General features: G+C 49.2%; 1 protein-coding gene across 1 annotated transcript in view; it reads left to right on the top strand.

Moving 5' to 3' along the window:
• The window catches only part of NPLOC4 (NPL4 homolog, ubiquitin recognition factor), a 43,238-nt gene extending 21,058 nt beyond the window's left edge, over positions 1 to 22,180 (top strand). Inside the window, exons 11-17 of the mRNA XM_038371706.2 lie at positions 185 to 311; positions 2,971 to 3,131; positions 12,841 to 12,912; positions 15,301 to 15,396; positions 16,766 to 16,882; positions 18,381 to 18,483; positions 19,171 to 22,180. Of these exons, the coding sequence (XP_038227634.1) occupies positions 185 to 311; positions 2,971 to 3,131; positions 12,841 to 12,912; positions 15,301 to 15,396; positions 16,766 to 16,882; positions 18,381 to 18,483; positions 19,171 to 19,328 (834 nt within the window). The 3' untranslated portion in view covers positions 19,329 to 22,180. The remainder of the gene's footprint in view (positions 1 to 184; positions 312 to 2,970; positions 3,132 to 12,840; positions 12,913 to 15,300; positions 15,397 to 16,765; positions 16,883 to 18,380; positions 18,484 to 19,170) is intronic.
• The last annotated feature ends 3,021 nt before the right edge of the window (positions 22,181 to 25,201 follow it).

Raw genomic sequence — 25,201 nt, 5'->3', positions numbered from 1 at the left:
CTAGTCCCTTGTATTCAGTCCTTTATGCCCTCTGTTTGTAGTATTCCAGTCACAGCTCTCACAGATGCTGTACTCAGAAGCATGTTATTAGCATGGCACCCTTAGTGGCAGCCCAGTGAAATGGAGGTGGGGCACATCTCATCGCGCCATCATCTTGCCGTGTTTTGGTTTTGTTTTTCCCTAGGACACGTATTTTTTAAGTGCAGAAGAGTGCATCACTGCTGGAAATTTTCAGAACCGGCAACCCAACATATGTCGCCTGTCTCCAGATGGTCACTTTGGATCCAAATTTGTCACTGTTATGGCTACAGGTATCAACTGGCACAGAGTTGCCCTTAAACCCTCGTTTCTCCTGGTATTCTCTCTTGTGGTCACCCCAAAGGAACATGCACTTCTTCCCAATCAAGCTACAGGCTGTCCTGACTACCTGAAATCTTTCAAACTGTCTCCCATCGGTCCTAGTAACAAGTTTTAGGTCATTCTCAAACCCATCAAGTACAATAGATTTCCCTTTCTCCATGTTCTAACTGTTCTTTCTCCATGTTTCCCTAGGCCCCTTCAATGCAGTTAGGACCAATGGAGTGTACACCCCCACCCACACACTCTCTAACTTCACCTCCATAGAATTTTCAACCAGGAGTGAAAAGAATTAGCATTAACAACAAATACCATATGGTGAAAGGGTGACTGCCTGTTTGTTTCTTAAAACGTTAAAACCTCTCTTAAAAACGTGCTCTTGAGACTCCACAAAAAACAGCAGCCCAAGCCCCTGGCATAACACACTTTAGGGGGTGTGGACTTGTGGAACTCAAGACCCGATTCATAAAACAGATTTCAACCAACTGAATGCAATTGTGCTCGGGGAGGCATTTCTCTCTCAAGTGCCCCATCTCTTTTTTTAGTTACTTTGAGCTAATAGAATTATAATACCTAGTGCTTGCATCACATGTCACATCTTCAGAGCATTCTGCACTCAGTAACAGTGCCTCGCTCCGGTGAGGTATGGAATGAGTATTGGCACATTAAGAACTGAGACCCAGAAATGGTGACTGGCCATGGGCTGCCAAGCCAGGACTTGAACTCAGGAGTTATTTACTCCCTGTCCAGTACTCAGTCCATTAGACCATGCTAATTAATCTCTTCTAAGTTTAGCTCCATAGGAAAAGTGGAAGAGGCCAGAGTACCAGATAGAGCACTGCTGTGCATGAGAAGTGGCTTTGATTCCCACGCTCTTGCTACCCAGCAGTGGCGATGTATTCTAGACAACTTGAGGAACACCATTCTCTAGCTCCCAAGGGTATTATGCACAGGCCCTGTAAGCTGAAAGGATGGAGGCTGCAGTACTGGAACACAAGAATTTTGGGGTCTTGAAAGTTACTTGTAATGGTTCACTGTAAAGCCAGGGACCTTTAATTCCCTCGTGTATCCATCAGTGAGAAACAGATACTAGAAAAAACCCTTCAAAGTGAAATTTGGAATCTTCCTAAGTGTGTGAAATGTTTTTGTCAACAAAATATGTAAAGTAAAGCATCTTGCAGGCTTCTGTCACATGAGATTTTTACAGAGACCCTCTGAAGAGTACAGAAGAATACTCTGATACATATGGCCAATTCATGGAGGCATTGGCATATGCTGGGGAAATTACAGCATTAAAAGTTCAATCTGCCGTTCGGTTCCAAGATGACACAGATGTTTTTGTTTAAGGTTTCCCTGAACCAGGTTCTGGGGTCTATTTTAAACAATGAAAAAAGCATGAATTCCAATGTAAAGAACCAAAGTGCAATATTATATTGCCCCCTCTGAGCCCCAAGCTTTATAGATGTTTCTGGGGCCTTTTTCAGTAAAAGGTCCATGTGATCAGGCAGCTGCCTCACACGTTCCAGGCTGCTAAACACATTCATCTTTTCTTACAAGATAAATGTGTATATCCCTTTTTAAACAAGGTGTTTTACTGAGGAAATGGTGGTTCACTTTGTTCAGGCCTTCCTCATGTCTTGGCCCACGTTTCATTTCTGGGAGTGTTTGCCCAGAGCAGAGTGAGACTGAGGCTAGAAATTAGAGGCTAGGAAATGAATGTTTCCTTTTTTGATCATCTGGTCCAGATAATTTCCCATCACGTTTCTGTTCAATTACTTGGTTTGTTCCTTGTATGCAGTATAAATGTAAATGTGCGGTTTGCACCATCAACGTTGCCTTTTAAGATCCCCTGCATGGATTAATTTCATTTCCCTTCGCAGCGTCCTTCTTCACAGATTAGCAACAGACTCTTACCATTTATATGTGTCTAATTTTCTCTCTGATATCTCATCATGTTCTAGTAGCGGACAGCCTGCTGATGTTCTAGCCAAATTAAAGCACTGATTTTGTGATCCATGACAAAGCCACCTGAAGCTAGTGTCTTGGCTTCTGGTTTTGTGTGTCAGAATTCCCCTGACCCATCCATTCCTGGCTGAGAAAATGGTATGCTTTTGCACATAGCCATGTTTGCCAGGTGATCAACCTAAGTTGTTGTAGCCTGGAATTTGTTATGTAGACCTTAATTCCTAGTGCACAGAAATAAAACAGGACAGAAGGAACTATATTCCTGGTTTTAATTTTGAAGAGTTTTTCTGATGAAGAGGGAGACTTGCAAGGCACCAAGGTTGAAATCTTGGCCTAATTAAATAAATGGCAAAACTCCCATTGACTTCAGTCCAGCCAGGGTTTCACCCCAGAAATTGATACCATTAGTTTAGCTGTGAAAATGCTCTTGAAGCAGAGTGCAGCATAAAGTAAATATAGGACATTTATGGGAATGCTTGTTTAAAAGTACTTCCTAATATAGCAAACCATGGACACAACTTGCATTAATATCTAAAGCCAATGTCATGTTTAACCTGGCTGTTTAAATCATAATGCTGCCCAGGGATGACTTACAAAAATAAGTTAATTCCTCCACTGGAGTGGTTTAAAAGTTACTTTCTATTCTAGGTGGTCCCGACAACCAGGTCCACTTTGAGGGTTACCAAGTCTCTAATCAGTGCATGGCACTGGTACGGGATGAGTGCCTGCTGCCATGCCGGGATGCACCAGAACTCGGATACGCGAAGGAGTCCAGCAGTGAGCAATATGTGCCTGATGTATTCTATAAGGTAAGGGTTACGACTAAAGATGACAGTCGAAGCCTGTGCGAAAGAGAGCATGAGGGGGTAGTTCTGCTGAGGATCTGGAACTCGATGTATCCAACTCAGTGACAGGACACTTTGAGGTTTTGAACTGTTTTCGGTAGTAACCATTCACGGCATGTCCACAGGAAGCAATTGTGTAAGCTTAATTTCCTCCTCCTAAAAGTGCTATTACGGTTTCCAGTGCAGTAGTAGGCATTGGCTATCTAGCCTATAAATGAGGTCTGCAGTGATCCATGTAGGGCTTGTAGCAGGCACTCTGAATTAACCACATCTTTTGTGTTTATTGGCAGTGGCTGCCACGCTTCTTTGTTGACTTTTAATCCCCTGCTGAGTGTATTTGCTTCCTCCTCTCCCCAATTACATTTACACACACTGTGCACTGAAGCAAAGTGAGGCACCAATTAAAGCTGCAATAAAAGCAGGTTCCTAACAAGATGGTGAGAATTTATTGTATGTAATACTTTTATAAGACACCTACAGAACAGCATCAGGCACTCTACAATAACACACTGAGCAGGAAAGTGGAAAATAAGGCTCAGTCTGCCCAAATAGAGCCGCCAACCAGAGGAGAGAGAGACCACACATACCCCAACCGAAGGGGAACAGTAGCCTGCAAGTACAAAAGCAGGGAAGGGAGGGGTTAGTAGACTTAAAAAAAAAAAAAAAAAAGGCAGGGATGGGAATACATAAGAGTGGCCACACTGGGTCAGACCAATGGTCCATCGAACCCAGTATCCAGTCTCTGACAGTGGCCAGTGCCACAGCTTTCAGGGGAGTGTACCGGACAGCCATTCTGGAGATAGCCACTTCTGTCTTCCCCTCTCAGCTTCTGGCAGTCAAAGGTTGAGGGTCACCCCCAAGCATGGGGTTGCATCCCTGACCATGCTGGCTAATAGCCACTGATGCACCTGTTCTCCATGAACTTATCTAGTTCTTTTTTGAATGCAGTTATACTTTGGCTTTCACAGCATCCCCTGGGAATGAATTCCACAGCCCTGGCTTTTCTCGCTCTGGTGCTGCAGTTAGTGCCTGCTATTAGATCCTTTCTCTTGGGTCACATGATAAACCTCAGAAGCCCCTCCTGATGCATAGTGGACTCAACCCACTTTCAGAGCAGGAATCTACAAGAGGATTAGGCCATCAGAACCGTACGTGCAGTGTGGCATGCAAAAGCCCTGTTAGTAACTGGACTACTGCAAGTATGGATTCTGTTGCTTTTGTTAGAGATGAGTATTCACTTTAGACATTTGTTCCTAGAGTTTTTCAAACTCTTGCCTCTCCAGAATTGGGTTGGAAAAGTAAGAATAGGATCTCGGTGAGAATAATGGTGCTGCTTCTCAGAAATCCTTCTTGCTGTGTTTTGGTGCTTCACGAACAAGGATGGAGAAAATTAAGTTAACAGAGATGCTTGCCAACGAATTGGTCATCCATCATCCAAGCCAGCTATCTCATCTTTGTTTATTTATATCTGATGTTCGTGATCTGGTCTGCTTGTGACACTTCCTCCTGTCATATTTGAGACTGTTCATTAAGTGTAGGCTAGGCCAGGCTACCTTGTTTGGCACTGTTAAAATGAGGGCAGCGTACACCACCAATAGCAAATTTTGCAGGGATACTTTTGCGTGCCCCAAAGTGGTGCTGAGTGAAGATCAGGAAACTGCTGATTGGTGAGCTGCTCTGCACAGTTTTTTCCTGTCAATACCACACTATTGGCTTGCCCTGATGCCACATGAAATTGTGAAACACCTTCCAGCCACATCTCTTCATTGCTCTAGCAGTCTTTCCCCATTTGTGGTGCTTGTAAAGTGTGTTCTCACCAATGAAGCTGATTCTAAGTCCATTCCAAGTCCAACAGCATACAGGCAATTCCCAAAGGATGCCCAAATGGCCAATTGAAGGTCCCACTGGCACCTTGTCGGAGGCCATGGGCTGTACCTAATTTGAATAAATAAAGCTGGTGCAGTTGCGCTTGTCTTGAATGTGAAGGTGCAGCTCCTGCTGACTGCTGATCCTCGCATGCAGTGTTCCATCTCAGAAAGCAACGACTCAGCTCAGGTCAAGGAGGACCATTGCATTGGCCACAGCCCATGTCTCCATGTCCAGAGACATTGCAGAATGCTGCGTGCTGATGTTCAGAGTCACAAGAAGCCAGTGTATGTTCCAGCAAGTTCAAAACTCTACTTTTTAACCTGAAGCAATGGCGGTAAACGAAATGATCACAAATTACTCCAGCGTTCTGTGGAAATTTCCATGAATCATTGGGTCAGTCTTCAGATTATTTCAAATATTTTATAACTCCTACCCATAATTGTCTTTTTCGTTATGTGCTTCAGGAAGGCTTGAGGGGCACTCTGGTGGGTGTAGTTGTCCTTTGAATTCAAACATGTTTGGCTCCAGTACCTTTACTTTTTCTGGAACATTTTTAAACTGATGGGAAGCTTAGTCACTTCTGGTTTTAAAGACCATTTGGGTTTCATTAAATGCAAAAAGGCCTGAGGTCAGAGACACTACCTCATAGTCGCTGGGTGTGTGACAGCAATCTTGGCGAAGCATTGCTTATGCATTTTGTTGGGAGCAAGAGTCCTGAGTAGATTTGGCCTTGCAGTGAGAAGACAAAGATGGTTAGTAATGTAACACCCTGGCCACTCCTGTCAGCATGATAGCAGGAGCCATGCTCAAGCACTGTGGTCACCAGACAATGTCCAGCTTGATAATTAGTCTGTCTACCTTTACGCTTCAGCCTTTTGCTTCCTGCCCTAAGCTATCATGCAGGGTTGCTGTGGGCTCTTAAGCAGCTGCCACATTTCACCTCAGGTGACTGTTTCGCTGGTGAGAAAGAATAATCCATATATGTAATGTGTGTATCAGCTTGAAAAGCACTTTAGGATGAAAGGGGCAATATTAATGTAAGTTTATTGTGATGGTTTGATGAGAACCAAGAAGCCAACGTTTGTGTAGTGTGGAATATATTTATAGAACAATTTAGCATCCGAATGTGGGAGGGGAAACTATTAAATTCCTGTCTCCACTAGTTGCATAAAGGAGTAGATGCATTTTAAATTCCTGCCAGTAGGAAAAGGTGATCTGTGTAAAACTGGAGAAATATAAAGCGGCAAGTGTATTACAATCTGCTCATCACATAAGGAAAAGATCTTGTATCTTTACTCTTAGTATGTGTTGTCTATGCTTTTGAAATTACTTAAGAAATTTCTCTGAATTAGTAATGCTGCAGAAATAGAAGCTTATGTCAGGGATCAAAGCCATACAGCTGGGAGAAATTAGTGAGAGTGTTACAGGTTCGAGGACTCTGGCAAGCAGGCAAAGAGGTGCTTCAAGGCAAAATAACAGCTTTCTTCACTCATCAAGGCTTTCTTGTATGGCGCACATCAAGATGCATTTGTGGAACGGGTCAGAGGCTAGTATGCCCCTCAGTGTGTTACAGCAGTTGCTGAAAATAAGGTTCCCATGTGAACGAGTGTGACTTACCTCAATGGTCTATCAGCTGTAGACATGTCTTAAATATCATGAAAACAGGAAAACTTATTGCACCAGGTTTGCTCTGTTTCATAAACCAAAGTATTTTTCCTTAGCCGCTTGCCTTGTGATTCCTGTCTGTCTTTACCTTTCTCTTTATATTGGCCTCTTGCCCTGCTACTCACAGAAACCATCCCATTAGCACTGGCAGCATGGCGCTTTCTCTGAGTGGATATTCAGTCCATGGGGTCTGAAAGCTGTAAATGCGTTGTGGAGTGAAAATCGGGGGCTTTCAGGACCAGGAGTATAAATTACTCTTCTAAATAATTTTCTCATCGTGATCAACTCGAAAGGAAAAACCATCCCACTGGTAAACCCAGTGGTTCGAAGTGCGGGATTAGTGAGGACTATCAGGTGTTGCAGTGCAACATTCTGTTATATTACAATGTTGCAGAAAGACTAGTTAGCACTTCTCAACAATAGAACTTCACACAAATCTGCCAAAGGCCCTCTCTCTTCTCAGTATGTAGACACACAATGGCTGTAATTATGATAACCATTCTCTCCTCTAGCACGAGAGACCAGGGTATTGTTAACCTCCTCCTTAGTTCATTTTCCAGCAGTATGGGCAGGCTAAAAATTCCACTTTGTATCAGGACTGCAGAAGGCTTGGGTTTATCCTAATAGGTTAGAAGTCCCTGCTCTCTGTCTTTTGTCTCCTCACTGTTTTCGTGTATTTCCGGGAAGTAAATAAGTGCATCTATCCATCTTGCTTAAGCTATGAATGTAACTTAAACATAGGGGGCCTGATAATCGGATTGAAGTCAGTGGGAGCGGTGGGTGCTCAGCACCTTTGGAAATTTGATGGTATATGTATCCTTACAGTCATCTGTGTGCTTTGTGCCTGGGTCCATTGCTGCACATTGTGTGTGAATGCTGCAAACTCTTCAAGCTGCCTTCAGCTAGTCTGCAGAATTCATGGCTTTCCATTATCAAGCTGTCATTTTGTTGTGCACCCCAGCGAACCCCAGGCTGCAGCACTGTCTTGGAGTCGGTGGTAACACGGCAGGACTCTTATTTCATGGATGTCTCAACATTTCATCAAATGGAGCAAAAAAGAGCTCTGAGTTTTATGGACCCTTTGAAGCATTTAAATAGTCATGGGTTGGTACTTTTGTGGGACTTGATTCTTCTGTCAACTTTAGGCAAATACCTGGGATCTCAGCACAAACAAGAAGATGTCATCCTTGTCGTGTGTTACATTTTATTGCTGCTTTAATATCCAAGAAATTTGCTCTGGGATGGGGAAAGATTAAAGCCCTTTTTAATGACACTTGTGTTACAAAAGGGACATTTCCCCTCATGCCAGAGATCAGTGGGTTTGGTCTTTGCATTTGGACAACTGCTCAACTTCATGTAGCGTCAGCGCGAGAAGCGTCAGCTGTTCAACTTTCGTTTCAGTTCAAGCTCTGGAAAACCCCATTCCATCCAGCTCTTGGAGTGACTTGACAGCTTTTTGCCGCTTTTTATTAAGGCCAAATGGGATTACCAACCCCAACTTCTCCTAGCCCAATACCAGTCTCGGACTGGACTGTGTTACTGGTGCTCAATTTATAAATTCCCTCTCCTCCTGTCTGTAAAAGTTGAAAGTCTGATAATTGTTACATACAACACAACTGCACCTCTGGCCTTCGTTAGAGGAATCCCTGCAGATTATGATGATGGGAATTCTCTGAGCAACCAAAACATGGAGGAACGTTCTCGTAAGTGGAGAAAAGAGTGCTCTGCAATCCAGTTTTTGTTGTTCCTTTAAAACCTGCAGAAGGGTGCTGTGGTGACTGCTGTTTCCGGCCATTGCTCAGAGTGGCTAAAGAATGGACCAGGGGGTGTTTCCATCTTAATCTTAACAAACCGCATACCACAAAGGTTCTCCTCTTGTGCATGCCTTTGTTTTGTGGGAGGAGCTTCCTTGAATATAGAGTCCTCTGTCCCCAGCCACGGATAGTTGTGGGGGAGGATGGAAGGACACTGGGTTTATTCTTCTTGCAAAAGCTTGCCACATGCAGAGAGTTCCCAGCAGCGAGAGACTTGATAGATGTTCAAAGGTCACCCTGTCTCAGCTGGTAGGAGAGAGCTGTCCTATAGTAGCCACCTGGTCTGTACCAGGAAGCGCTTCTGCCTCTAAGTGAGTAAAAAGCACATGGCAGTCCTTAGCATAGTTCAGAAAATTGGCTAGTTCTGTGCCCATAGCAATTTAAATAAGATTAAATAATCCAAAGTAGGCCCCATGGATTTTTACAGCATCTTGAGTGAGTGTGTTCTCATTAGAATGCCATTGTGATGGGAAGTGAAAAGTCTGTTGCTAAGTCTGCGCTAAGAGGAAGCGTGTGCATGTAATATGCTACTAATAACCACTTGTATTGGCCTTCTCCAGACTGTGAGTGTTGGCGCTGGGAAGGGCTTCCTTCAGTCTCAGAAATATCCCTGTGGGAGACTGCAACGTGGCTTAGTAGAGAGGACACTGCACAGGGAGTCAGGACTCTCCGGGGTTCTGCTCCCAGTGCTGTCACTGACCTGCTGTGTGAGCGTAGGCAGGTCTCTTCACCTCTGCCTCAGATTTCCCATCTGTGACACGAGGATGACGCTTACCTTCGTAGTGTAACTCTGAGATCTACAGGCGAAAAGAGCTGTGTAGGAGCTAAGTCATCGTCTACCCAAAAACTTGGTCTAACTCCAAAGCAACATAAGCAGCGTAAACTCAGGGAAGATCTGATCATGAGGGAGAATATCATCAGTGTCAATGAGTCTCCATATTAAAAGGTTCTTCCCTTGGAGAATAAGGAGCCCTGGTCCATTTGTTGTTGTTTATTAGTTGTACGTAGACCCCAGGAGCCCCAGTCAAGGACCAGAACCCCATGGTATTAGGCGCTGTACAAACACAGAACACAGAGACAGTCCCTGTTGCAAGGGCAATCTAAGTGGTAGACAAGAGACAATACGTGTATACAGACGGAGAGGGGAATACAAGGGGGATGATATTGGGCAGCATGGTAGGTGGTCTCAGATGACTAGCATCCATATTGCTGTCAAGTTTTTTTTGTATGCATCATGGCAAAGGAGAGTTTGGAGTATTGCCCTCACCCTTAGTGCGTGGTTGATTTTACATACGTTGGTCCATAGCGACTGAGAATCTGAACTCTTCCTGAGCTGCCCTGTCCATATTGCAAGCCCTGCAGCCAGCTTGCCAGCAGAAGCATAAGAAAGTTGAGAGTAACTTCCTTGGTTAATGGTTATTTCTCCGCGCTGATGAATTAATCATTTTCCTGTTGGGAGACAAAGCTGCAGTACCATTAGGTCAAACTGTTTCAAAATGTTGGGATTGCGGGAGCTGATCTCCGCTCCTGTCTCTCGTAAGATTCATTGCCCAATTCCTCTGGGGTCTATTGTTTGATTCTTGTCCAGACAGCGAGTAGAATTTGAGCCTTCATTAACTCCTTGCTGCCCTCCGTTTGGAAGCTTGGCTGCTAAGCAGAGCGTGTGGCACTGGGAATCCCTGAGTCCTGAGTTACAGTAATAGCGTACCACATATGTGGATAAAGGCTGCTAGGGCTCTGGTGACTGCCAAATTTGGAGTGATCTCGTAGCAATCCTCCCAGCTTGACATTTGTTAGGGCTATAAAATGTAACTGCCTAATAAAACTGTACCTGTGGGGAGGAGGAAGGTGCCTACTTCATTCCACAAGGAGGGAGGCACAGACCCTTCCTTTAGCTGGGGGATGTTAGGTGTCAATTTGGTAGTAACAATTTTAGAAAATATCTTTCAAGCCTTAGTAGCATGACATTAAAAAGAAGGCTTTTAACATGGAAATCCCCAGAGGGAAAGATTAAAGCGAACAGGTGCTGGAAAAATGTTTCTGCATATTAGAACTTAATTAGATTTGAAAATGAATTCCAGATGGGCTAATTATGTGTGAGTTGTTGCAGGTTCTTTCTTGCAGGGGCAGGAGAGTGTTTGGGAAACTGATGTAGCTTGATTGGATTTGATTCCTAATCCTTGCAGTATTGCTGAGATCTGCACTCAGGCTGGCTTTCGGGCCCTGTGATCCCTCTGAAAAGGCTCCACATCTCCTGCTGCTGCTGCTGCTGTCAGAGCCAGGGAGATCTAAGGCCACAAGCAACCAGGCTTGTTGCTAAAATAACCAGGGGGCCAACAACCTGTCACGTTCAAGGAGAAATGATTCTTATCAGAATTACTTATAAAGGAAACTTCAAAGACGGGACAGTTGATTCTACAAAGGGGGAACTATTTCCAGGGACACATGGCGTTACGGGTGCCATTGGCTTCTACAAAGAAAGTATTCAGAGTAGCAGCTGTGCATCCGATGAAGTGAGCTGTAGCTCACGAAAGCTTATGCTCTAATAAATTTGTTAGTCTCTAAGGTGCCACAAGTACTCCTTTTCTTTTTACAAAGAAAGTAGCGTGCCAAAGCATGCTTGAGCATGTGACTGACTGAGCGTGTGGGGACTGTCCAGAGCGGCAGCAGGGGGTGCTGGTTACAGTGCTGCATGTTTCTGATACAGAAATATTAGAGCAGTGGTTCTCAACCTGCGGGCTGCTTGCTGACCAATCAGCACACCGCTGCGGCCCATGTGACACCCGCAGGGCCATACAGGTAGTGTGTATATGTATATATTATGTATATATATTGTGTGAATGCAGCCCACGTAACACATAGAAAGCTACATATGTGGCCCACAGTGGTAAATAGGTTGAGAATCACTGTACTAGAGTAACTGAGAAATGTCACTAGTGGGAGCGTAGCAGCATATTCAAAGCCAGAAAATGTAACTTTTAAAGGGACAGTGTTATCCATGACAGGTTTCAGAGTAGCAGCCGTGTTAGTCTGTATTCGCAAAAAGAAGAGGAGTACTTGTGGCACCTTAGAGACTAACAAATTTATTAGAGCATAAGCTTTCGTGAGCTACAGCTCACTTCATCTGATGCACGGTTGCTACTCTGAATACTAAGTGAGCTGTAGCTCACGAAAGCTTATGCTCTAATAAATTTGTTAGTCTCTAAGGTGCCACAAGTACTCCTTTTCTTTTTGTTATCCATGAGTGTCTCTGTGAAGTGTTTTGCTTCCTGGCTCTGTTTTAGGAGTTCTTCACAAAACCCCAGAAGACACTCCCTCTGTTTGCAGTGTGGAGCTGAGGGACAAATTTCATGGCCTTTTTACAGCGTTCCCCAGGAAGTAAATGGAGCATGCTGGAGCGAGAGCCATGTATGAGTCTGCGTGTGTGCTGGGGCGAGAGCCATGTATGAGTCTGCGTAACTGCCATGGGCTCTGCCTACCAGCCACTCTGAGAAAGCTCAGCAAATGTGAACTTTTCCATAAGGTCTGTGACTGGAAATCATGAATGTGTGATTTATGTGTGGCTTGATGAATGATGTATATCACGTGAAGGGATGATTTAGGTAGAAAATACAGTCCCCTCTTACAGAATCTGTAATGAAAAGAGTCAGTTCTTATTCATTTATTTCTGAAGCTGTTTGAACTCACCGTGTTTGACATAAATCAAGTCTAATTGTCATTTCATGATTAATGAACATATGCTGGCCATTTTTCTTCATAATTAAACTTTATGTTCAATTCATGTGACAAAGCAAAACAAGTTTAGGCTTTGGCAGGTTGTGTGGCTTTTCCAGCTCTGTGTATTTAAGAAAAAATGGCTGGTTTTCCAATGGCCCTGAATAGACCCTGCTGGGCACGAGCGCATTTAATTTGAGTGGAGACTCCAGCACGTTGACCTGACTGTTCAGCCTATGTAGAAAGTCAGCTTTGTGTCCAGCTGTGGTGTAAAGAGGACATTTCGTTATGAATACAGCACCTTTGGGCTGGTCTGCTTCAAACATCAACTGAGATCTGGGGTGGAATTATCCGAGAAGCAGGGACGCTATTCGAAGGGCAGCTATTGTGTCCAGTGTCGCCTCAACTGCAGGGACAGCGACACATCTGCCCTTCGACCATAACTTACCACACAACAGAGGAAAATGAATAGCTGTCTGTGTCTTTGATAAATCTGCAAACCAGCCCCAATAGCTTAAAAGCCCCGAATCTGTCTGGGTGTTCCAGCTCAGGGATCCATATGGTCTACATCCGTTCCCTCCAGTTCACTAACTGTGCTCTTCTTATTCCAGGACATAGACAAATTTGGCAACGAGATCACTCAGCTGGCTCGCCCGCTCCCTGTTGAGTACCTAATCATAGATGTAAGTATTCGCTGCAGTACTGAGGCAGAGTTCCTTTTGCACCACCGAACCTTCTGAAAAGTCCACAAAGTCTGAAGGTTTTAACTCAAGTTTACTTTCTTTAAACAACTCTTTCAACCTGAGAGTGCAGCAGTCAGCATGCTTTTGTGTGAGTGCAACACTCTGGGGTGGGTGGTGATGTGGTGCCAGAGAAATGCATTTACTTCTCCAAAAGGCACCCCTTGGAGTGTCTTATTGCTGTTATGAAACAGAATTTATCCATCAAATGAAGGAAGCAGTAAGCCCCATGGATATGCTGGTCATTAAATCACTGGGAGCTAATTAGAAAGCTCCAGTTGTCTCTTTTGTAGCAGTGATTAAGAACACTGCTCATTCCAGTGATGAGCAAGCTGGGTTTGTACTATGAAAAGGCCTACAGCTCCTTCATTGCCAGTTCCTATTGCTTTCATTCTGGAGACTGAATCCTAGTTGCAGTTCTGTGTTCAGGTCCCATCTGCCCACCACTGAATGTGTCCCCCCAGGGAGCAGTGTTGTTTCTTGGGCTATGCATCCTTGAGTGTTGGGAGCCAAAGGGCAATTGGTCTGAGAGCCCTGCCTGCCAACGCACTTGGGAGCAGCGGTAAAATTCTGCCACTGTCTTTCAATTTTAATGGGGGCCTTTCCTGGATGGGAGACTGTGAGGCAGATAATTCAGATGACAGAAAATATTGCGGGAGTGGAGGTGGTGCCACTAATAATTAAATCCATTCAAAGCGACTGGTCCACTCCAGCTGGTGCTAGCATGAATACAAATGTCCCAAGCACTGCCCCAGGAAACCCCAGATGTGGGGAAGCAGGTGGACTGGAAACCAAACACTTGCTCTTCCTCTTTGTTTTTTTTTTTTTTTTCCGTGGGGTTACTTGTCAAAGCTGCGTTTGGGCTGAAGACTTTGACACGTGATTCCTGCAGTGAAGTATTGCGTTTGGAACAATGGGACCCATTGTGTGGAGCCCATTCCAATTGACAGCACAGGAATGTATTTATTACCCCTGCAGTAAAGGCATCTGGTTTTGGACTACCTGGGGTGTAATTAAGATGAAAACAGATTGACAGAACATGCCCTTAGGAGGAGTCTGGAATGATGAAAACTGAATTTCTGAAGCATCTTTTTAAAAAATAAAATAAAAACAAAACCCCTAACCAAGTATTTTTCTGGCTAATATTGCAATGGATGTTATTTCTACACCTTTGGTGTCAACTACAAACCGCACACATCCCTGATTGAAAAGCTCTTTGTTTATAAGACTTCAATAGCCATAGAATCAGAGTACGAAGGCACCTTGCCTGCCCACCGGTTCTTCTGGCCCACCAACCACCCTCCTTCCAAGTGATGTCAGCAGCAAAGAGGAGGAATATTAGTGAGTCCCAGGATAGTGTGTGCAAAGCTCAATTTAACAAAATGCACAAGGCCAGAAGCGGACAGCAAAGTGTTTGTTTGAGCCCTACATGGCTCAGTTCCACCCGTAAGAACTTAGGAGCCCACTTGCTCGCATGGAAGGCATGTGGTTTCTGAGCCATTTTCTCCCCTGCGTCTGGCGAAGTCCCCACCAACCCAGTGACGGTATTGGGGGGCCTGGGCTAGCTGACCAAAGAGCGTATCGATGGCAGGCGATTCCAAGATTAGGAGGAGACTTGGAAACCCTGCATCAGAGAGGGGCCTCGTCCTTTGCTGGAATGGCTGATCCCAGTGGCAGAAAGGTGCACAAGTTTAGAGACGGGCTGGAGATCCTACTTGGATGCTTAAGCAGTTGGGGAAGTCACTTACCATTTGGATAAAAGCTTGTATCTGCTTCAGTGCTTTTACTGCCTGTCGTGCAGAGAAAATCTTGTATTTGGAGAAGTGATCTGGGAGAACTCCAGCTTTGTTTCTCAGACAGCCCCAAGTCCCAGCTGCAGATTTCAGTAATGCCTCCCTGTTCCTCTCTAATCCAATCTCCTCAGTGTAATTTTTCCAATGCATAAAAAGAGCCAGGTCCAAGTCGCCAGCCTCAGACGCACAGTTGTCGGATCAGTGGGGGGGAGGTCTGCTGTGCTTCCACAGGCTATGTGAGCCTGCACATTTTCAGGAGAGAGTTGGATGCCATGCTCACTGTGTTTATGAATGCTGGGGCCGGCCTGGAAAAAGGAAGTGTTGATCAAATCTCCTTGGAAATGGGAAAAAGGCTGTGGAAGTTCCACCTAATAATCACTGTGTGACCTTCATGGCTGAAGGCTGCGCTGTGAGGTGCATGGCGTTTCTCAGCTATCGGAGGCAGTGGGCCTAGGTCTCCGGTGCCTGGGAACCAGGCCTGGCCTGTCTACTCAGCATCCCAGCACTGTGCTCTAATAGCTCTTCCTTGGATTTTTAGATTACCACAACTTTCCCCAAGGATCCAGTTTACACGTTTTCTATTTCTCAAAATCCGTTCCCTATTGAGAACCGTGACGTGCTGGGAGAAACTCAGGTAAGGAATGCTTTAAAGTGTGTGTACAGGTAGGAGACAATCATACACATGTATGTAATCTTCTCAATGTGTCCCTTACACTAAGCCCTCTGAAAGGGAACAGCAGTGGAGAGACTGCAGCAGCTGTTCCATTGAGCTGTCTCCTCATAGTTTGATCCACACTTGGCAATATGCTCAGCAAAACTTCCCTCTCTGAATGCTTTGCACCTCTCTATAAATCATCCCTTCTGGATGTGCCAATCCGCACCCATCCCAATGATATGAATGAGGCCTTTTTGCTTGCCAAGAATTGCCTCTTGCAAGTAACTTCTAAAAAGGAGCTGCCAGTTCCATGGTGTTTGTTTGATCAAGAATCAGTTAAGAGTGCATCCTGTATGTGACAAACTGCACTGCTTTACCACACTGCTAGGGGTGGGTCAAACAACATGCAGGGCCTACAGTGGCTCCTGGGTTTAGTGCTGACACCAAGAATGCTGGCTGCTTTTGTGGAATGGTTTTAAAAAGCTGAACTGTTCATTACAGAAGGAGGCAGCTATCAAATTACCCAAGCCACATGTGAGCTGGCAAAATCAGCAGGCATTTTGGGTTACTTGGTAATAGTAATGGTCTGTCCCTCTCAAAAGGGATCTGCGTGGAAAGTAGCAAAGATTTCTTCTGAAATAGTTGGACATAAAATGAATCAGAAGTGAATAGTCCCTGCACAAACACAAACTCCTGCAGAAGCTGTGAGAGAGGCAACTAGAATGTATCACTTAGCAGGTCAGGGTTTTTGCTGTGTAGTAGAATAGTCAGTGCTGTGCGGGCATTGTGACTGTACAGTTAGAGGATTCCTCACCCCTGACCCTGGCCTTCTCCCCCTTGCTGTGACACATTGGTCTCTTCTGCACCTGGCGAGCCTACTCCACTTCAGCGCAACTGGCTGATGGAGGCTTCAGAGGGCATGACCCTGCTAGCCAGATCACTGTCATTCCGGACTGGGGCACCAAGATTCCACTGGGACGTTATCTTCCCATGGCCCCTGTTCCTTCACTGCCCCAAACTGGCGTGGCTCTGAGATGGTGCTCTCTGACTTGCTGCCATTCCGAGTGCTCCAGTGTCTGGGCTCAGCTCTCTATGCCCTGGGGTCTTTCAGATGTCTAAATCATTCCAGATTCCCTTTCTCTGGAAATGTGAAAAGCTGCAGTTCAGTCTGCAAGGCTCTCTGATTTCATGATGTCAGTGAGCATCGCAATTGTGTCTATTGATAGAGGAAGGAATTTTACCAATATCATCTTTGTCAGTGTATCTGAATGGAAAAATCAAGTTATCACATTGGGGTAAGGAAATATGACTTCTGGATTGTTTTTCTTCCCCTTTCCAATCTCTGCAGGACTTCCACAGCTTGGCCACGTACCTATCTCAAAACACTTCCTCTGTTTTCCTAGACATCATCTCTGATTTCCATCTGCTCCTTTTTCTGGTCACCAATGAGGTCATGCCTCTGCAGGTATGTAATCGAAGATAATGATTTTGGCTAATGACAAAGGCAGACAGGGCTCGCAGCAAGCATCACATGACAGACTGGCACTGACCTTCTCCTCCTCCAGAATCAAGGCAGAAGCATCAGTCGCGTGTGCGGTGGAAAGCGCCGTGTGTCTGTTGCGCCCAATCTGAGTTCTCAGACCCAGCTTGTGTGCTGGTTTCTCTGCAGTTCCTGCTGAGAAAATGCAGCTTGGCAACTGTCTTTCCTTCTCAATGACCCTTTTGGTTGGTGGTAAGGAGCTAGATTTGTCTGAGTTCTGGAAGTCCCTGCTCAGCCTCTGCATGGTGGTGGCTGTGAGAGCAGGGTCCCGGGCTGGATACAGCCACGTGGCTCCGGCTCGGGTAGCTGGAAGGGTTTAAAAGTATCGGAATCAGAATTCCTGTTATAATGATAACAAGATCAGTCTCACCAAATCTCTTCCAGGACAACGACTTCCTGTCTTTGCAGCTCTGGCTGTATTGGCTTGGCACTAGGAGCTTGGCTGCGTATCAGGCCCTCCATTAACATCTGCACCACTCATATTTTCCCATTTGTAAATAACAGACCAACAAGAAAAGCCATGTGTTTTCCAGAAGCTTTGAGAATTCCACAAACTGAGCATGTGTAGCCCAGCTGGGCTGCCAGTGGGCAGCTGGAGATCAGGACCAATCAGGGGAATTTTGTGTGTGTTGCGTTCAGAATTTTGTCCAGAATTTTTTCTTTTTTTCTTTGTGATAAAAGTGTCAGTGAGCCTTAGCTCACTTGCAGGTTCACTGCAGCAATGGGCAGCAGCTGCCATTCAGGGGGGCCGGTGGACTGGCAGTTTTAACTCCCTACAGGTGATCTAGTGCTTCTGAAATGAGATGGCTAGAGCCAGACCTAATGTAGGTAGGCACCATACAAGTTTCCCCTGTGTAAACCTACCGATACACCTCAAAACTATTGTCCAAGCCCTCCTGCTATTCCAGCCCTGGACCTCTTGAGTAAAGGCTCCGTTTCTTGATTAGGTGTATGGTGGTTTCATCCAATCCTGCTAAGTTTTACAGCCTAACATTAATACAAAGTTACTAGATACTTCTGGCCCACTTTTCTGTGCAGAGGGGTGCAACAAGTGACTTTTGGCTCCAGCATATATTCATTTATAGATTGTAAAGCCAGAAGGGACCACAGTGATCATCTGATCTGATATAGACATGCCCTGAATTAATTGCTCTAGCTTCTGTTTGGCCAAGTGTCAGGGTGTATGTCAGCCCTGGGGAGAAACTAGAAGCAGGGAGGGTCCGCTTGCTTGTGTCCCCAGAATGGCACCTTTGTAAAAGGGTGAAAGATCAAACTAAAGGGTTTGGGCTTTTTTTTAGAATTCCTGGCAGCCACTGGGGAATAAATTCACTATGGAGCTTGGAGTGCGGGGGGGGCAGGGGCTTGCAGGAGCACAGCCCTGGTCCATGTGTGCTGGTTGAGACTTGTGTGCACTCTCGTACAGGACAGCATCAGCTTGCTGCTGGAGGCAGTGAGGACCAGGAACGAGGAGCTGGCGCAGACCTGGAAGAAATCGGAGCAATGGGCCACCATTGAACAGCTCTGTAGTGAGTCCACAGAATCCTGTGACTGAGTCACATCTTCCTTCCGGACCAGCAACGGGGGGTAATGAAGCGGTTTGCCTGGGCTGGCTGCCGAATGGCACAGCCGTGCTCCCACAGGGGACAGAGTGTGGGAATGAGCTGGCTCCCAAGGCCTGCAGGGGCTCAGAGCCCTGGGGGCCCAAGCAGTACCCACCTCCTGGGCCAAAGTCAGGAGCGCCACTGGAGGGCTGTGGCGTGAAGCAGAGACCCCCAATCCTCGTGCTCTGTGGCAGGGAGGTGGCCCTGGAATCGCTGGTCTGAATACTGTTAGGCTGGCCTGATTTACCTGAGCCAATCCTAGATCTGAGAGACAGAGGTACTGAAATCTGTGTGTGCCCTTGTCTGCCTCAGTCTCCTGCCCGTGGTAGGTGTTGTGACATCACAGCAGCAAGCAGCCTGTCATGCAATGACCCAGCCCGTTTGGTCAGACACCTGCTAATGCTGACACTTAGCACAGAACCCAGCCCGCTGTCTGGGTGCAAAGGCCCAGGCCTGGGGAATGCAGGTTTAGTACCATGAGCTTCTCTGGCCTCTAAGCTGAGGCAGAAAAGACTGCTGGTTTTAGACTCTGAGGTCCCAGGGTCAGGCCCCCTCCCACCTCACTCCTCCCCTCTTCCCAGCCTTGACCTCTGCTCTGTTTCCCCCTTACAGGCACAGTTGGAGTCCAAGTCTCGGGGCTCCATGAATATGGTGCCATGGGCAGTTCAACACATCCTGCATCCTCAGCCATGTGGGCTTGCCAACACTGCACCTTCATGAACCAGCCTGGCACGGGCCACTGCGAGATGTGCAGCCTCCCCAGGACCTAGCCCCTGCTGCTTGGAGCTAGGGGCAGACTTAAAAATACAGAGGCAAACCCGTTAAAAAGCAGGATGGTTTCTCATGGCCCCCTCCCCTGTAACGATGCGCCACAAGGGGCAGACCGCGTGAGGGGGGGCTGCCATGTCTGTGTCTCCGATTGCAGGACTCTCGGCACTGTCCTTTCCGGGGCCTAGCAATAGGGAGGGGAGGCAGGCTGGCTGCTGGTGGGATTTCATCTGGAAGCTGGAACGCCCCACACTGTTAGCCCGGCATGAGAAGACCCTTCGCTTCAGTGTCCACACACTCAGCTCCCCCGAGATCTCCCTACGCTGTCGTCCTCTGACTGGCTAGCCTGCCATCTCCGGGGCGCTCTCTAGGCTTTGTGCTGCTGTCGGAGGCTGATCCTGTTCGACGGCAGCTGCTTCTCCCTCTGAGCTGAGCGAGCTCCGGTGTGCAAGGCAAAGCGGGGAGGCTGGGCTGGCCATCTCCACAGGTGCATGGCAGCAAGGGGCTGACCTCCCTCTAATAGCTTGCATGATGTGCAGCTCCCCTGTCCCAGCAACCTTAGCACAGAAGATGGCCTGGGAGGAAGTGATGCTGTAGGCATGGCTTGGTCCTACAGCCGCTCTTAGCAGGGGATCACTGTCCACCCTCCCCAGCGCTCCTCCTCCGATGCCTGGTTTGTCTCTCTGCGGTCAGCTCTTCTCCAGTAGTTTTCTGTAGCCCTCGGTGCCTGACTCGGCTGAGCCTCCACCCTAATTACAGCGTTGACTAAATGGTCTGCAGCCGGAGAACATACAATGAGCACCAGCGCTGGGCCAGGAGCAAAGCTGCCAAGCCCCAGCACTCATCCGCAGTGCTTATGGTCGTCTTGGCATCCGAGAGGAGAGCTGGCATCTCTCTGTGTACCCAAGAGCCCTGTCCCTCCTGGGTGACCCCTCACTGCAGCCCAGGAGCACGGTGAGCTGCCTCTCTCCACAAAGCGGATTTGGCAGTCGCGTCTTGGCTCTCCCCTGCCTACGGCCATGACATCCTGCTTGAAAGGGCGTGCGGGGCGGGGTGGGCTGGGTCTGCCCCTGCTTGCTAGATCTCCCAAGGGCCAACAAACAAGCAGAGGGAGCTCGCTGTCCCAGACCAGAGGTGGGGCTGGCACCTTGGCTTATTGCTTTTGTTAAAGCAGTGGGTGGGCAGCCTGGGCCCATGGGGGCAGCTGCCCCAGCTCTGTGGAGCAGGCATCCTTTCACTCACGCTTTTCTCCCTTAAGGACACAGCCCATCATAGGGTGCAAGCCGGGCACAGCAACACAGTGCATGCTCCTTCTGTTACCACAGCCTTGCATTTAGTGCCGTCTCCTCCATCTGCCAGCCACTGTGTAGTCCCTTGGGGGCTGCCTTGGAGGAGCTGCTTTCCTTGGCCATCTCCCCCCTACAGAGTGAGGCTCTGGCACTTAGGAAGCGAATGTAACTTGCAAGTCTGCTTTGCATTAGCAAGTGCAGGGCCTGGCTCCAGCACAGACAAGGCACCCGTTCTGCATTAGACCCCCCCCAGGCCTGGGCTGGCTTCTTTTCCTTTTGGCTGCTTGGTAGTTAGCCCCAGTCCTGCAGCCAGAACCCAGGTGCCCAAGCAAAGGGAAGAGCCCCACACCCTTGTTTTCAGCAGCTGATCCGCTCCACTGGAGCGAAATGAGCCCCAAAGCAAACATGCAGCATGTTCCATCCTTCCAACTTGCCTGGATCTCCTCGCAGCAATCCAGTCTCGATAGCTGCTCTTTAGTGCCTGACGTTCAGAGCTGGCCTTGGGGGCCACAGCAGGGGTGTTTGTGGGGTCCAGGCCACAGTGGGCAGGTCTCCCACTAAATCACCACTCACTGCTCTCCCTTTACATTTAGACCAGTGGCGGCTGCTGCTGCTCCTGTTTTTAACCACACTGGGGCAGAATTGCAGGTCTTGTTCTTCCTCTGCTTGCACATTAGTGACCTTAATAGCATCCCAGCTGGCCAGCCCCTGAGCCCAGGCTAGACGCGTCTGTTAGCATGGGGAAGTGCCATTGAAAGCCTGCCTTTCCTCCTCCCCGAATCTTGCTGGGGGGGTCTGACCCTTTGCGACCCCACTGCAGCATTTTGGCCTGTTTGCCATTCCCAGAGTAGCACCCGGCCCCTGGGGCTCGCTGCCTCTCTCCAACTGTGCTCACTCAAACGCCCCAGCGTTTCCTGTCCTGCATTGTAAGGAACCCCTTCCCAGCTGTTCAGAGAGGCCCTTTCTCTCCTTATCCAAAGAGAACCCTGGTTGCCATCAACAGCTCGGTTGGAACGGGAGGAGTGGGTCCCGTTGGCAGGATAATGCTGCGAGCTTGTTTCCTCCCAGACTGATAGGGGATCTAGGACTGGCTGATCATAATGGGTCAAACAGACCCTTGGTACCCCATCAGGTGGGGCTCCCCCTTGTCCCCTCTCCAGGAGGCTGGTAGTGGGGTGGGCAAGCTGGGGGGAGGGGGAGACAGTTTGACTTCTCAGAGCTCATCCCTGCACTCTCTGTGGCAGTGCAAATGCACCCCACCCCCTTCACTGCAACCCATGAACAGCTGGCAGGAGTGACATGGTTTCTACCCTTCGCAGTTGAAGGGTCTCTCGTGCCATCCTGCTGCTGTTTGAAGAGTAGTCGATTGCTCCCTGGCTGTGTTTGCTGGGAGGGCTGGCGGCTGTCTGTCCGTCTCTGGGTTTGTGTGTCAATCTCCTGGGCCATAGCTGCTCTTGCTTTCCTGTGCTCTTCGACTTGCAGAGATGTGCGTGTTGGGTGTGGACCGGAGTTACCTTAATTGAAGCCCTGCAAGTAAAATCTAATAAAAGCGCCTGAAATGTGAACAAGGCTGCTGGCCTCTGCTGTGTTTATTGACCCACCCCCCAGCCAGAATCCTGCATGGTTCTCTGACCCAAGCTGAGCAGCCGCCTCCACCGTCAACCTGAATAAAGCGGCTGGATGGTGCAGGGGGGTGAGAGTGGCTGGACCAGGTTAGTTCCCCACCCCCCACCAGGGCACCAGCAGCTATCTGCTTAGCCACGGCCCAGGACTGGAGTAGCCGGGACGGCTCGGAGGCAGGTGTCTGGCAGTGCTGTGGAGATCCTGAGCTGGCAGGGGAGGACAGATCCAGCCTAGGGCTGGGAGCCCAGGGCAGGAGCAGTGGTGGAGGCAGCTGGGCTGCAGGGAGCCAGTCCCAGCCAGGCTTCGTTTGGGTCAGCTGGCATTTTAAAAAGGGAAGTGGTGGCTGGGGTTGGCGGGTGGTGGTGAAGGCCTGGCGCCAGGCTGGAGCTGGGGCAGCAGAACGGCCTCCTTGGCTAGCTCAGTAAGACCTTAAACCCCGTCTGCCCTGGGCCACCTGCCAGCGCTGGGAAGCGGAGATGGCTCTGTGGCCCATGCTGAGTAGACGGGGCAGTGTCCCACTCCGCCACCCTAGCAGGAGGCTTCGAAGCCTGAAAGGAGCCAGGCCTGGGCCTCAAGATGGGTGACTTGTACCTCTCCTCCTGCAGCCGTCGGCAGGCCTCTGCCCCTCGGGACATGGCCCCATGCTGAAAGGAGGGTGCAATGGCTGCTTTCCTCCCCGAGACGGTGGCAGGAGCTCTGCAGAAACACTGGCCTTGGGTGGCAGGGCCTCCCCAACCGTGCTGCTATGCCACTCGCATGCTATGGTCAATCCGGCCCCGACTGCCAGCATAACCGGGGCTTCTCCCCTGCTGGGCCCTGGGAAGGAACAAGCTGTGAGCAGGAGCTTAGAGCATCCCCAGGAGCCATGACGAGAGAGCCTGGAACCGCACCTCATTCACGGGCAATGGGCTCTCTGCTGTGCACTGCAGCGTGGTGGCAGACCTGACCCCACCCAGACACCATGCCTCCCGGCTGCCTCCCTGCTGCCCCTGCCACCCACAGGATGGGTTCAGCGAGCGACTGGTGCCCAGGCTGCAGCTGCACTGTGGCAGTGGAGGTTAAAATCCAGCTGGCCTGAGGGAGACTGCTCCACAAACCCTGACTTAACTCCACAACGTGGTAGCTAGGGAGCATTTTGAAAGTGGCTTTTTCTCTGATTGTTATGTGTAAACCACCCCCACCCCCTGCAGCCCCAGTGCAGCCGTGAGCCTGGCTCACCAAGCCTCCACCCACAGAGCTAATCTCCCCTTGAAAGCTGGAGGGGGCCAGCTGCACCAGCCTCAAGCTGGGAGCCAAGGGCAGAACTTGGGTGTGTGAAGCTGAAGTTTTGGCTCCTGGGGTGGATTTGTGGGGTAGGGGGGTGGGGTTGGTCACATCCTTTGCAAAAGGGAGGGGCAGCTGCACCGGATGAGGGCCGAGATACGGGGGCATCATCTCTGGCGCTCTTCTGATCTGCCCCACAACCACCACTCTCTCCTGCAGCTGAGCTGGGGGGGGGCTGCAACTGGGGTGTCAGGAGCACCCATGGTTCATGCAGAATAAAGGCACTGAGGTCCAAACCCGGCCTTTGTGAAGCTACGTCCATGCTCGGGCCTCCCCCAGTTGCCCACAGCAGTACAGGCAGGGAATGCAAGTACAGGCCAGGCGCCAGCGCTGGGCAGAGCAGATCTGAATAGGGCTAGGCGAGATGGTGCCTCTTGATATAGCTTTCAGGGGCGATGCAGCAGTGGTGGAACCCTTGAGGGGAAAAGCCACCTGCAGGCTCAGGTGAGGAGCTGTGGCAGGAGGCTATGGGGCAGCCTCGTTTCGCACCGTGGGGTGGCCACTGCGGGAGAGGGGCACTCTGCTGCCTTGAGCACACACTAGAGACACCTGGTCATTTCATGGCCCCCGTTGTGTGCACAGTTCTGCCCAGAACAGAGGTGACAACATGGCTGCAGTGGGCACGGTGGGGCCGAGTGGTGCCGTGGTTCTGGGCACCAAATCTAACGCTATCAGCATGCAAGGCGCGGCATGAACTGACAGGGCAGCGAGACACTTCACAGCATCGTAAGCCATTGAGGAGAATCGCTCCCCTTGCCATCAAAATGCTGCTGTCTCTGGGGGGGATGTGGCATTATTAGAACATCAGTGGAGTGGTCGAGGGCAGGAACCAAAGGACCATCCCTTCTCCAGAGCATTCCTGGGGTTCACAAGGGCCTTGGCTCCTCCAGGGATCCCCGCAGGCTCTGCCCTGTCCATGCTGTACCTGGCGTAGGGGCAAAGGGTCACTGCTGCTGTTAACTGGACTCCTGGGAGGTGGTGTGACCGTGTGCCAAGGCCAGAGTTGGTGCTGGGTCGGAGGTGGGATGAGAGCTCCAGCCCCTCGAGTCAGGACAGACTCCCCCCATTCCCCCCTGAAGTCAAATCACAGCAAAGGCTGCAGTAACCGCAGCGCTGCACCTCCTGCTGTTGCCGTCTGCTGTGCAGTCTCCCCAGCTGGCTCCCACCGCCCGGGGAGGGGCCCACGGCCATGCTCCGTGCTCTCCCCATGGCTTCCTTTTCCCCAGGGAGCAGGAAACAGCAGCTCGCAGGCCCCGTGGCAGGCCAGGCGGATCTGTTTGCAATCAACAGCACAGCTGCCAGGCCCACATCTGGCGTGGCTGCCTTCCAGGGCAGCATGTTAAAAGAGGACGGAGGGAGGCAGATCGGAGCCAGCGAGAGAAGGGGGAGCTGAGACTAGAAAGGGCAGCCGCTGCCTCTCTCCGCACCAGCCCAGGATCTCAGCGCAGCAGGTAGGAGAGGGAAAAACTCCCCTTGGCTCAGCTCGTCCTGGCCTGGCTCACATGCGGCACCAGCCCTTCCCCACAAGGTGCGTGCCAGACCCCCTCTTGGCTCGGGGCAGAGCGCTCGGAGGGAGTCTCTGCTGCGTGGTGTCTCCGCTGCTGGCTAGGGCGAGGGGTTTCGCACCAGCGGCTCAAGGC

The sequence above is a fragment of the Dermochelys coriacea genome, chromosome 14, assembly GCF_009764565.3.
Source record: "Dermochelys coriacea isolate rDerCor1 chromosome 14, rDerCor1.pri.v4, whole genome shotgun sequence".
NCBI lineage: Eukaryota > Metazoa > Chordata > Testudines > Dermochelyidae > Dermochelys > Dermochelys coriacea.
This window is presented reverse-complemented; position numbering and strand designations above follow the sequence as displayed.